The sequence below is a fragment of the Bison bison genome, unplaced genomic scaffold (assembly GCF_000754665.1).
Source record: "Bison bison bison isolate TAMUID 2011002044 unplaced genomic scaffold, Bison_UMD1.0 scf7180017864198, whole genome shotgun sequence".
NCBI classification, from domain to species: Eukaryota; Metazoa; Chordata; class Mammalia; order Artiodactyla; family Bovidae; genus Bison; species Bison bison.
Window position 1 is genome coordinate 4,173,946 of NW_011494770.1, and position 14,471 is coordinate 4,188,416.

The 14,471-nt window shown below is 46.6% G+C and overlaps 1 protein-coding gene across 1 annotated transcript; it reads right to left on the reverse strand.

The window, feature by feature from the left end:
* Positions 1 to 10,179: 10,179 nt before the first annotated feature.
* Positions 10,180 to 12,448, reverse strand: SLC35D3 (solute carrier family 35, member D3). Its single transcript, XM_010844231.1, has 2 exons — positions 12,007 to 12,448; positions 10,180 to 11,009 (listed from the first exon to the last, which is right to left on the reverse strand). Exons 1-2 carry the CDS (start codon positions 12,446 to 12,448, stop codon positions 10,180 to 10,182), a joined length of 1,272 nt encoding a protein of 423 aa, XP_010842533.1.
* Positions 12,449 to 14,471: the final 2,023 nt, after the last annotated feature.

The window sequence follows — 14,471 nt, forward strand, 5'->3', positions numbered from 1 at the left end:
AAGAAAAATTTTTTTTTCCTTTTTTTCATTTTTTAAAAAATTTTATTTTATTTTAAAACTTTACATAATTGTATTAGTTTTGCCAAATATCAAAATGAATCCGCCACAGGTATACACCTGGGAAGCCCAGAGACACCTTTGAGGTCACTGGTTTACTGCCAATATCAGCAAACTCTTCTGTTGTCCTTAAAAAAGGATCCTTTGTCAACACCAAGAGAACAATACCATTAAGAAAATGGGACCAAAGACCTTAACCAAAGAAGGTATACAGCTGGCAAATAAGCATATGGAAAGAAATCCCACATCACATGTCATCAGGGAAATAACAAGTTAAAACAACAGTAAGATAGCACTATACAGGTATTACAATGGCCAGGACCTGGAACGCTGAACACCAAATGCTAGTGAAGATATGTTTGTTCACTCTCTTCCATGGTTCCTTCTTCCCTTACTCACTAGGTGCATTTTCTCTCTTACTAAAATATATATATATATATATATATATTTATTTATTAATATTTGGCTGCAGTATGTGGGATCTAGTTCTGGGATCAGAATCAAACCCAGGCCCCCTGCATTGGGAGCTTGGAGTCTTAGCCACTGGATCACCAGGGAAGTCTGCTAAGCTCATTCTCTTGCTCTTTTTTAGTGTTATCCTTGAATGTTACCTGGCTTCCTTAAGATAACAGTGCTGAGTAGCCACTAACTGTTCTGTTAAGACCCACACTTCTCCAAACTCAGGGTGACTGGTATCTCAGGATGTCTTCTTCTGTGGTCCCATTAGGGAGATTGCTGGCCTCCAATGAGCTCAGTCTAGTCATTTCCTCTTTATTAGTTATATTGATCACCACCCCCAGAGGGATGACAGAAACCCTGGCACAGATATTAACTCCACAGTAGAACACATTTGTTCATCAGCCAAGAGCTCTTTCAAACACTGTTCAAAAGATTAAAGAAAGGCCAGGACGACTTCACTCTTCATTTTTTTGTGTGACCTATTTCTATCTTCCCTGGCTGAATTGTTAACAATGTTCTATATTATTTTTCAAGACAAGCATCCTAGCCAAAAAAAAAAAGTTTCTTTATGAACATTTTTTATTGGATTGAGCCACAACAAGTCTCCTAAAACCTGACTGCATGGAGCCCCGGGGCGCCAGAAGTGCTGGGCAAGAGCTCCTTCCTTGCAGAGCAGACCTCCAAACAGTGCACCAAAACTTCCTGCCTCTGCCTTTATGCAGAGACTACACAGCCAATGCCTTATTCAGCAGATTCAATTTACAGCATTTTATTTTTCAAGAATGGCACTTTAGGGAAATCAGGCTTACCAATTGGGCCATCTTAAAAGAGATTATAATTGAATGAGAAAACTGAAGTTGTGTTTTGACTTTTCCTGACTTGGCTTTCTTTTGTCAGTCAGTCAACAAATATTAATTGAGTACTAGACTGCGTTCTAGGCAGAGTGCTGGGCGGTGGGAAAGAGGAGGGCAGATAAGACAGTGGAACACCTGCCTTTGTGCGGTGAACTGTCTGGCCTACTGGCCCCCTTTCCACAATCATCTCTCCATATGGTGATGGAATTAAAGGGGACGGTGTTTACTTACAAAGCCATTCACATTTATCACATGGAAGAGGTAGTGCCATCCTATGATTACAGCAGTGCTCTGGAAGGCTTAGGGAATATTAGGTAAAGTGAATTTCCCTTTATACCATCACAATGACAGTAAGTGCCTACTGAAATGGCTGCTTACCAAGTCGGTAATAATGTTTACAAAATATATTGCAGATTTTGGAAGACAGCCACTAGGCAAATTGCAAAATGTAAAACTTTTCCCTATCTGCCTATCATTTGAAAATTGAACATTCCTCTTGAAAGAAAAACAGGAAACTAGTCTTTTGAACTGGGCTGCTTGCAATGGGCTTCTTTAAGGGTAACTGTACACGGCAATTATTGATGAGAAAGAATGGTAGCCCTCCAGAGAACTGGGCAATCAGTGTGAAAGCACTCCACATACAGTCAAGACTTTTGAAATTCAGACATGACCTGTGTTAACTCCCAATAATCCAAGGCAGGGGTGCTATACAGCAGAGATTTATAACTGGTATTATTTTATTCAATCACACCATAGATTAGCACTCTAGATTCGTCATAATTATACAAAAAGCCAGTCCAAGACCAATAGTATCTCTCACCCACTGAGAGACATTTGATGCAAGGACACATACACACATATGGCATGCATGATGCCAAATAGCCAAGCAAAAAGCAAGAAATTTGGTCCACTGTCCAGACCTCTCTGAATTAGGTCTTCTGCATCAAGATAGAAAAACATAAAGATTATCAGGTTTTTCAATTTTTCAACGTGTTTTGACATTTTAGCATCAAATAATTAAAATCAAATTTTCTCTCTCCCGTCACATCACAGGAAAAGGCTGATCCAGAGGCAGAAAAGAACCAAACATATTACAGCATGTGAAGAGATAAAATCAAACACTTGCCCTTGATAATAAGTTATTGTTCCTTCTGTTGCATCAAGTGTATTTTATGGATTATTTTCAGAATATATCACTGAAGTTAATCCATTGTTACATTCTGGCAAGTTCTGAAGATCTATCAAATTAGTTTGCCATAAAGGATGGATTTCAGAAAAGTGATGGTTCTACTCACTTGCTTTTGAGTTCCAAAATCTTTTCTGTAGTGAAATCAAAGAAAGAAATGATAAATAGACATTACTCAGATAGCTAAGGAAAAAATGATTTTTCTCATTTGAATGCACTCGATATATTCAATTGATTCTGTTGGTGTAAACCATGAACTAATTCTTATTTAAGTTCTACTACAGAATATTGTGCTTCCCTGATGGCTCAGCAGTGAAGAATCCACCTGCAGTGCAGAAGACTCAGAAGACGTAGGTTCAATCCCCGGTCCAGGAAGATCCCCTGGAGAAGGCCATGGCAACCCACTCCAATATTCTTAGTTGGAAAATCCCATGGACAGAGAAGCCTGGCTGACTACAGTCCAAAGTGTCACAAAGAGTTGGACATGACTAAACATGCAAAGAATATTGCACTCATTGAATTCTATCTGCTGCTAAGTCACTTCAGTCGTGTCCAACTCTGTGCGATCCCATAGATGGAAGCCAACCAGGCTCCCCCATCCCTGGGATTCTCCAGGCAAGAACATTGGAGTGGGGTGCCATTTCCTTCTCCAATGCAGGAAAGTGAAAAGTGAAAGTGAAGTCGCTCAGTCGTGTCCGACTCTTAGCGACCCCATGGACTGCAGCCTACCAGGCTCTGCCGCCCATGGGATTTTCTAGGCAAGAGTATTGGAGTGGGAATTCTATCTATTGTTAATGAAATCAATGGGAAAAATGGATACTAGTAACTTACTTTATATATATATGGCCATCCCTGTGGCTCAGTCAGGAAAGAATTCGCTTGCAATGCAGAAGACTGTTTGCAGTACAGTAGCCCTGAGTTCAATCCCTGGGTCAGGAAGATCCCTTGGAGAAGGAAATGGCAACCCACTCCAGTATTCTTGCCTGTAGAATCCCATGGACAGAGGAGCCTGGTGGGCTACAGTTCATAGGGTCATAAGAGTCACAAGACTTTGTGACTAAACCAGCCACACTCTTATATACAGTCCTGTGCCTTCGGTAGTTCTGTAAATTAAAATGATGTAGCGAGTATAGGAAGTCTGGAGTCCTGGGACGTTACACACAGAGTGTTGGTCAGGATGACAGTGAGAAGGAAGAGAAGAAAAAGAGTAGGAGGAAGTCCTCATTCCCTGCCTCTTTTTTTTTAAATCATTCTTTCTCACTGTGACAAGTGAGATGACAGTGTTTTTTGGTGAGAATACTGGCTAAACTGCTGAACTAAAAAGGAGCTTGAATACAAAATCTCAACAAAAGTGCATTTCTCTCTCATAATAATCTTAAAGTAGGGGTGGGGTTGTAATGGTAGAAACCCTCACTCACAGGAATATTCAGTTTATCAGTTTTCTTCTAAAGACACTATAACAGGATACTATAGACTGGGTAGCTTAAACAATCAACATGTATTTCTCACAATTCTAGAGACTGGGAACATATGAGACGAAGGCATCAGAAGATCCAGTGTCTGGTGAGGGCCTGATACCTGGATTGCACATGGCCAGCACCTCTTTATGCTCACCTGGCAAAGAGCAGAGACAGGAGGCACGTTCACCTGTGTTTTCTTATAAGGGCACCAATCCCAGGTAAAAGAGCCACACCCTCATGACTTAATCACTCCAAAGGCCCAGTCTCCTAATACCAATGCCTTGAGGGTTAGTATTTCAACATATGAATTGGGGGTGAAGGAGGGAGACATTAACATTCAGCCCATAATAATGTACATTGTTTATTATCTGTTTTCTTTTCTGCAGAGGTGATTCTAATCTGCTTGCTCACGAACAAAACTTCCGTTCCAGCAGCCTCACTGACACAAATGTTTTCACTGTGGGTTAATTTGCTTTTTTCCTATTTAAATGAGGTTGGAGTTCTCTGATGGCTCAACAGGTAAAGAATCCACCTGCAGTGCAGGAGACACAGGAGATGAGGGTTCAATCCCAGGGTCAGAAAGATCCTCTGGAGGAGAAAATGACAACCCACTCCAATATTCTTGCCTGGGAAATCCCATGGACAGGGAGTCTGGCCGGCTACTCAGTCCATTGGGTAGCAAAAAATAGACATAACTGAGTGATTAAACACACAAGGATCCTTTCACTGTATAAGAGCAATTTGATCTCCTTCGCTAAACACTTTTTGTTGACACTTTTGCCCCCTTTTCATCTTTCTGGATCATTTTTTTTTTAACTCTTGGTGACTATGGGAAACATTGTCCAGTTATGTCTTTCAGATAAACTTTAGAAGATAAACCTTAGAGTTTTTATTGCCCTTAACAAAGAATGTTTGGCTAGTCTTCATCCTCAAATTAGCCCTTTTGGAAGTAATCCTTCATGTATAAAGAAATCACCAATTACATTGACTATAAAGAAATAGTTTTAAAAAGGAAATAAACTGTTCAGAAGTTGGTATATAATATTTACTTATTTAAGTGTTTGTTGAATCAAGGAATAAATTATAGGTGGATGGATTAAAATTGATGTTGCAATGAAAAAACATTTTGTTTTTCAACTGTATTTTCTTTCTGATGCAAAATTAACTATCAAATTTAAATTTAATATCAGTTGGGAAGATTTGGCTTAAAGAAAAAGAATGCCCCGCTACAAGTGACTTTAGAATAGGAATTTGTCCTCTCCTGTAACAAAACGCCTGAAGTAGGCAGTTTCAGTGCTGCTAAATGAGCAGCACAATGAAGGCATCAATAAACAGGCTTTTTCCCTCATTTTCTTGTTTGCCCTGAACACATCACTGTTCATACTAGGATTGTCCACTTGAGGCTGCAAAATAACTGCCATAGTTTCAGAAATCACATCCCTACCAACTGCATACAAAGGCAGGATAAAGGGTTAAGAGCATCTTCTTATCATAGAGAACTGGCCCAGAACCCCTTTCCTAGCATACTTACTCATTCATCTCCTTCTCTAGCTGCATCACAGGCTCTCTGCTAAGCCAATCATTGGCAAAGAGCTATGGGTCCTCCATGAAGGCTTTAGAAAAATGATGATTAATCCAACAGGGGGTTGACCCACCTTCCCTGAGCACATTGCTGCTTGTACTCAAACAAGTTTAGAGTTCTGTGTTCAAGGAAGAATGTGGGAGGGGCTGGGAGCCAACAGGTGGGCCAATAGCCAACTTTGCATTAGTTACAAACTTTTCCAGAATAACTTTCTCTATCTATCTAAGCCTCCTATATGTGTGCATGTGTGTGTTTTGTGTAAAAAAAATTTAAAGCCTGTTTATATTTTTGGCCACACTGCATGGCATGTAGGATCTTCCCTGCTACCAAGGATGGAACCTCTGTCCCCGGCAGTGGAAGTAGAGTCTTAACCACTGGACTACCAGGGAAGTCCCAGGGATGAAATTTTTGGATAACTATGGCTTTTCCACATTCTTGGAAGAGAAGAATTATATTGTCAAATGATTTCTCTTTTGTTTTAGTGCCACAGCTCTTCCAGGTACTTCTTCAGAAAAATAATAGGAAAATAAGCATCTTGGGGGCTTAAGCCTAGGGTAACGTGTGACTGTGGGGAAGGCACTGTCCTGGGCAGGAGCGGGCCCCACAGAGCAGCAGGCAGGGCCCAGGTGACAGAGGACCACTCAGTCCTCAAGAGCAGAGACTTCCGATACCGACTTTTAAGTTTTCCTTTCCTGCACTGAAATGTCCTTAGGATAGGTAGTTGTAAGCATTCAGTAAATCTTATCAACTGCATCCCAACATCAACTTTTTATTATTAATAGCAGTACCTGGTGTTAAAAAAAAAATGGAGCAGAGGAGCAGGTTAGGAAGAATAGCTTGAAAGAGCAATTTCAGGACAGCAGAAAGCATTTAACCAGAAAAAGCAAACTCACAGAGGCTGAAAGTTGGTTAGCGATGCTGGGAGCTGGCAAGATTCAGGGAAAATAGATAGTGACTTCTAACGGGTACAGGATTTCTTTTCGGGACAATGAAAATGTTCTGGAATTTTTTATAGTTGTACCATTCTATAAACATGCTAATGACTATCATGCACTTAAAATGAGCAAATTTTATGGTATGTAAATTCTATTTCAATAAACTCTTTTTTTAAAATGATCAACACAGCATCTGGGAACAGGAAGTAATCAGCAACACTAAGCATGCTCAGTGAATCCTCAGAAACACTAGTCTGAAGGTCTGTACCTCTCAGGGTTATTTAAGGTGAAGGATTAAGTTGACTTGTTTGAATATTAAATGAGTGATGGACTGGAAAGTCTGGAGATCTTGGGGACTTGGTTATAATAGCAATAGAACCCCTTTCTTGATTCTGTTTTCATGGTACCTCAACTGCTCTCTGGGTCCCTTAGTGCTCACAAACAGGAAACTGTTCATACACACACACATATAGGTTGTATCCTTTTTCTTTCTGAGGACAGCAGACTCGATGGTCCTCACTGAGTTGCAATGAACAAGCACTGGAACTACCCACCAGCACTCCCACATTCTCCAGCTTTATGATGTCAGGTTGAATGTATCTCACCAAGAGGCAGGATAGCACAATGGTGAGACAGACAGGCACTGGAGTCAGACTGCCTGAGTTCAAATCAGCTCCCACATCTACAGGTCACTAGCTAAGAGGTCAGGGAAAGTTCCTTAGCTCTCCACACCTCAGTTTACTCCTTGTATTATTGGGATAATATTAATGCCAACATGTAGAAATACTGTAAGAATTACATGAGTTAGTCCATGTAAAACACTGAGAACTGCACCTAGCACCTAGCAAGGACTATAATAATAAACCTCAGATATTATTTATAATAGTGTGCAATACAAAACATTGCTCCAACACCCAGTGAGTTTGAGAAGCATGAATGTAGGATTCAACTGAATTGTAAACTGAAGACAAAGATGATAGGTAAAACCATGGTTTGTTTAAGACCATGGGTGATACAGAGTAGATGGTAATTTTTAAGAGACCAGAGTGGCATATCTAATCCCTAGTCAAGGGTAGGGGTAAAAGCTTGTGTTGGTGAAAAATGAAAAACAAAACAAGCAAAAAACAAACAAAAACCTCTTCTGGTCCTTTTACCCCACCTTGTTGCTAAAACCCAGTCATTCATATTTGTGTCACTTGTTATTCTTTGTTATTGAAAGTGGCAGAAATCTCAATGACTAAAGCAAATAAAAACAATTAAAAAAAAAAGACCTTGTTTTATATCTGACAATCTGAGGTCTAGTGCTAACTTACAGGAAAGTCATCTGAATGCCAGGGCCCTGGGAAATCAGGATTCAGGACTCAGTCTCTCTCTCTCTCTCCCACGCTGGTCCACCTCTCTGTGTTGATTTTTCCTGTTGTATCTTTTCCTGGCGGTAAAGATGACAACAGCATGTCTGCCCCACCCCCACCCCATCCTTCTGGGTTCAAGTCCAGTGAAAGGAAAAATGTTGTTGTTGTTTAGTCGCTTAGTTGCATCTGACTCTTTATGACCCCGTGGACTGTAGCCCACCAGACTCCTCTAGTCATGGGATTTCCCAGGCAAGAATGCTGGAGTGTGTTGTCATTTCCTTCTCCAGGGGATCGTCCCAACCTAGGGATCGAACTCGCATCTCCTACATTGGCAGGCAGATTCTTTACTGCTGAGCCACCAGGCAAGCCCAGAAAAGAAAAATAGGAACTTAAGTCTTACCAAAAGTACCTTTGCACCTCCTTGGCTCCGACTGTTCCCATGACCATCCTTGAATGAATGGAGTTCATCCATCCAAGTAAAGGAAATGCTTCCACTGGGTTGGTTGGAGTGTCTCTACAAATGTTTCTACAAGTCTATTGACAGAAAAGAGTTAATCTTTTTGTAATAAATGCAAACCCACAGTTTTAACCAAAAGGGAATTTTTTCAGTGAAAAACAATCATTTTATTGATTTGTCTGATAGTGGACTTAAAAAATATATACTTTGTTCGGTTTTGCTGCTTTTCACAAATTCTCAGCTTCACAGAGTAGCTACAGGATGTTGCCTTCTGGCATGCTGGCATTACCTTTAATGCTTATTTTGAAAGAAGTCATTATAACTCTAGTCAACCACTTCTAACTGCAGCCATGTGACAGCTCCTACCACTTAAATGGCTTCTAGAGGTACCTATGGAAACATCAATTGCTGATGAAAACAAGCAAGCCAGAACCAATCACAAACCGTCACAATGACACTTACCAGCTTGTAGAGAAAAACTGATGCCTCTGCTTTTTGCTTGGTTTTCATCTTTGGAAAATGAAGAAAAATAAAGTCTCAGAAACATGCTGGCAAATGATGAGTGTCTTCACCTTCCAAGTACACTCTGGGAGGGGCTGACAGGAAGACTTCCCCTGGCTTCCCGCTTTTATTACGTTTCAAACTCCACCTTAACTGAAGTCAGTTGTGGATGGCTCTCATAAGGCGGCATGAGGCAGGACTTTATTCTACTTTACCTTTCCTTGACTGGAAATTGAGAGTGGTTTTGATGTTGTTGTTTGAAACCAAACTGCCATGCTAATTTAGGAAGTTCCTGATGGAGGGTGGGCCCTGTGCCCCAGATACTAAACACCACTCATAGGGGGCAAACACAAGCCATACAGCAACAACAGAACACAGATGTGTCTAAGACAAATTTCTAACAATATACCTTTTAGCAGAGACTCATACTTTATTTTGACAAATTTAAGATAGAAAAATATCATAAAGTGAATATAGCAGTTGCTCTTTTTGTAACACGGTTTAGGATGTGCAGTGCGACTTGAAAGGCCTAGCTTAACTGAACGGTCTCATTTCTGTTTGGGTTTCAGTTAACACTGAATTATACATCAGCCATTGCATTTGCTTGAAAGAATACTGGACACAGTAAAACTGTTTTTTAAAAAGGTTATGGCATTCAGTAACAAATATTACAAAGCAATGAACTAAAAAACCTTTCAAATATTTTTAATTACTAAAAGCCAACTTTAAACTTCATGATTAAAGCTAAGAATTCAGTTTCAAAATAGTTTTAACATTTTCTACCAATAGAAGAGTAGAGCATTTATATATTTTTTGAAAGTAAATTAGAGTAAACATTTCTGGTGACTTTAAACAGTAAACATTAATTCAGTGTATTTAAATATGTCATTTCAATAATATATTCTTCCGAAGTAGCCATAAAAACTATAGTTCAAACTATCGTCAAAAAGGTGCCCCTGCATGTAATCTTTGAACTTAATTAAGTGCTGCCATCATCTCTATGCTCCATCTTTGGAGGGGGTGGTTGAAGGACTCTCCATACATGCAGATATTTGGTTATGGTCATAATGACCAAAAATGTGCTAGGAATCTGCAGCTGAAACCCTGCCTTTGTTTCTTAGTCACCTTCACATTCTTTTGCCTCTCTGATGCCTCTGGTATTCTCAGGCTAAAAAATTCACACGGGTACAATATTGTTGCAGTCAGGCATTTCAGCTTCTTTCTTTGCTCCCCTTCGCCACTCCAAGCATGAAACTGGGCGGCTCCTCATTAAAATATGTCATCTTTCACATATAAAATAAGTGTATGTACATATATACATACGTGCATTTCCTTTTCAAGGACTGGGTAATTCCTCATTGTCTATCAAATAATCCTTCTTTACATACTTGGCTCCCCTAACTAACCTCCACACTTCGAGGTAAGCATCCTTTAATGAACTCCTGCCCACTTCTTCAGGGCTGTCTGAGATCTGCGAGCTCCTAGCCATCAGCGAGACCCCTCTGGGGCTGCCCCTAGCCTCTTGCCCATCCCGTTGAGTGGAGCCACCTGCTGCCTTCCCACCTTCCGACCCGCCATTTCCACCCTCTGCGGGCAGCTCCTCCATGACGAATGGCAGCTGATCTCCACTTGGCTGCGCCTCCTCTCCCCCCGGCTGCGTTTCCAGGTCCTCGTAGTTGCTCTGCTTTCTAGTTTCCAAAAATTTGGCCGCACAGTAAATGATGGAGCCCAGGGTGTTCACCACGACGCCAGCAATGAATAGAGAGGTGGGCTCCACGTCGCTGAAGGCCACCATACCCACAGTGATGGTAGCGATGCTCTTCACCACTCCCACGAAGCTGGTGGTCACCGCCGAGTTGATGTAGGTGCAGTGCAGCGTGGTGAAGTTCATGGCACAGCCGATCAGGATGCACGCCACGAAGATGGTCACCATGGCCGGGTCCTTCCAGCCGGGGAAGGTCCAGGCGTGGATCGAGTCGGTGCTGGCAAAGGATAAGACGACCAGCAGCGGGGTGGCGGACACGGCGATGACGTACTGCGCGGTGAGCGGCCCGTGCTCCGTGTCTGCGCTCGCCTTCTGGATGAGCACCAAATAGGCGGCGTGCACCAGCACCGCCAGCACGCCGGTGACGTACCCGATGGGGTCGCCGGTCAGGTCACCGGCTCCTGGAGTGCATCGAGAGAGGTCCGAGGAACGTAGGGCAGGAAGGAAACAGAGAAGACACTGGGTTAGCGGGAGTTGGTATCCACGGGGGGCAACGGCGTAGGCTGGAAAGTAGGGTGTGCGCCCTAGCTCTACCCACGCGTATCGAAAGGAAAAGCCAAGTACAGTCAATTGCCCAGTTCAAGGCAGGAGAGGCGCGCCCTCCCTTCCTTATCCTCGGGGGCGTCCCGTCTACCTCTCTCCAAGACAGAGGCTCAGGACAGCACCGATGCCCTCGGAGTAGGCGCTGTGGCTTCCCCGAGCTGGCACGGGTGTCGCCTGGGCACGTGGTACGACTGCCGCCTCCGTGGGGCACAGAAGAGAGAGGGGGGTCCCGGCTCCTGGCTTTCCCCGGGCAGCGTGGGCATGGGGAGACCCTCGAAAGAAGGTTGCCCGCTCCGCAGGCACCCATCTCGCTCAGTCCTTCACGCCCAACCTGCCCGAGTCTCAATCCGCCCACCTCTGCCTAGAGTCTGCAGCCCCCTGCGCGGCGCCGGAGATCCCAAGCTAGCCTCGGGGCTCAAACTTGGCTCGCATCGTCCCTGCCCACTCCGGCCCCGCGTGACCCAGGGAAGTTCTCGACCCCCACCTTCCGTCTCGGTCTGGGGGCTCTAGCTCCCAGGCTAGGGCGGCTCGCCCACCCCCTCCCGGAGGAAGGAAGAAATAAAGGGGGAAGACGGAAGGGGGAGGGCGAGGAGGGAAGGGCTTTAAAGAGCGAGACAGGGGCGGGGGTCGGAAACCCGGACTAGTAGTGGGAGTGAGGGCTCTAAAGGAGGAGGCCGGAGCGCAGAGGAAGACTCGGCTGGGTCTCAGGGGTCCCATCTGCTAGCGGAGCCACCGCGTTCAAAGCTCCCTGCCTCAGTCTCCCCATCTGGAAGTGAGGGCTTTGCACTGAGTGATCCCTGAGGTCACTGGCTGGTGGGGCGGGGTGGGCCGGGGGTCCGCGCGGGTCCAGCTCACCTGCCAGAGCCGCGCCGCAGGTGGTGATGAGCACGGCCGCGAGCACCCCCGGCGAGGGCGCTCCGTTCTTGAGCACCAGGACGCCGATAAGCATGGTGACCAGGGGCAGGCAGCGCTTGAAGACCACGTACATGGGTAGGCTGAGGCCGCGCAGGGACCAAAGCGTGAGGCTGGACTGCAGCGTGGAGAGCACGGCGACCCCCGCGAAGGAGCGAGCCAGGTTCAGGCCGAAGGGGGGCACCGCGATGAACCCCAGGCGCCGCAGCAGCTCCAGGCTCAGCGCCGCGGTGGAGCTGGTCAGGCACTGCACCAGGGTCAAGAAGGAGAACTGGTAGCGGCTGATGAGGAACTTAAGCAGGATGTTGAGGGAGCCGGAGAAGACCCCGTGCGCGATGGCCACCGCGATGCCCAGAACGCGGCCCCGGCGGCACAGCTGTCGCATCGCGCCTGCCCCGCCGCACCCGGCTGTGGCGAAGCTACGGGACCGGCTGGAGGACAGCGTGGAAGAAGGCCGGGATGAGCCGCTGAGCGAGGGCGGTAGGGGCGCCCGCCCAACACCGCGGCGAAGGGCAGGGGGCGCCGGCTCGGTTGCGGAGAGAAGGCAGCTCAAGGCAGGCGTCCTCGCGGCTCGGCGGTTCCGCGTCCGACTGCCCCGCAGCTCCGGGGAGGCAGAGACGGGGGCGGGGGACTCCGAAAAGTGGCAGAGGTGGGGGGCTGGTCTGAGAGGAGTGGCGGGAATCCTAGCGACAGCGACTTGTAAGTAGGTGACGAGCGGCGGTGGGTTGTGTCCCACGCGGTTTCACCGGCAGCGAGGACGCTCTGCGGCTGGAAACCTCGGCAGCTGCCGCGAGGGGGACCGGACCTGCTCCCCTCGGGCGCCCCAGCACCCACCCGGGTCGGGTGTCGGAGCGCGGGCCCCTCTTCTCCTGCATTGCCAGCCGCTCGCGCTCGTCCCTCCTTCCCGGATCCGGGCTGGGGGATCGAGGACACAGCTAAAGATTTTAGAAACAACAGCGTTCCGGGGTCGCGCCGCGTTTATTAGCCTCAACGAGTGAGAGCGCCCTCAGCCCCCTTCCCCGCGAGATGCAGCGGCTTTTCCACCCACGGTTTCTCCCGGCGCAGCCGCGGGACTGTTCAGCTGCCGGCCAGGGAAGAGAGAAACTTCGGTTCCCGCGGGTTTCGGGGCTCCCGGATGCTCGGATGCCAACGCCCCACCGTTGAAGGAACCCAGAGTCCCCCCAAGGACGCCACCGGGGCGTGCTTCACTTAGGGCGCGAACCGGTCCCTTCCAGTCTCAGGCGACGCGCTCTCCAGTCCTTGCTCCTTCTACGGAGGGACCTGGGATTACGCTCGTGGCTAGGAGCGCAGGGATGTTACGGGGCGCGCCGTGGCCTCGCGGGGCTGCAAAGCCTGGGGGCGGGGGGCATGGACGTCTATTGCAAGCGAGGCAAAGATGTGAAATAAGCCAAAAAGCAGACTCTGAGTCCAAGTAGCGTCTAATGGTTCCGGAGGATCGCCGGGGCGCCGGTTCCCAGGGGTGAGCCGGGAGCGACTGGAGGCTCTAGGGGTTGCGGGCGTGGAGGCTGGGGAGGGCACAGTCCCAGGGGCGGGAACCCGGGATGAGACTTGATAACAGCTTTCTCTGGATCCGCGCAACCTACAGCCCGCCACTTTGGAAAGCAAGACAACCCCTACCTCCTGGTTCCCCGGCCCAGGAGATGTCCGCCTCCCACAGGACTGGTGGACTGTTTACTTCTTATTTGACTCAGAGTAAAATAATGAAATTCTTAATTTCTGCAGGTGCAAGACTTGTGTGTCCCATTAATCTGAATTAAGTTTTCTGTAAAGTAACGTCCGGACCAGTAAACTCAGCATCAGAGGGGTTCGCCCAGCCGAGGTTACCGCTAAGAGTGAGCACAGTTTAGTTTTCGTGCTACTTAAACAGGACAGGCTTGACCAGGGCTTGGGAGCAAGGAAGAGGGCTCCAGATCGCGGCGCCCTACCTCTCCGTTTCCTTCACTTCTGTTACCCACCAGGATCCCAATCTTCTAACTACGACAATAACCTAATACACACGATACATTTCCCCAGCAGTTCCTTTTTTGTCCTCCACACTTCCACCGCATCATTTCCAGTCCAGATGTTGAAGCCGCGATTATTATTGGTGCCGGAAGGAAAAGAACAGTTTACGTCGGGGATAGGTACCATCATAGCGATCTTTCATCTTAGCCAGCTTTGTGTGTGCTGGGAGCTCACGTGGGTGGGAGAGACAGACCTGTTTCTAGCTGGGATGCCCAGGGCCTAGTAAGGCCACCTCCCTGCCCCCCCACAGGTGAGTGTATTCAAGAAAATGTTTTCAGAATGGCCCCTGTGCCAACTTTCCAGGAACAACACTGGATAGTATTATAGTTACATGCGTGCTTCCGGTTCCCTGGGGAATTTGTGGGTTTCTGGGTGGGTTGTTT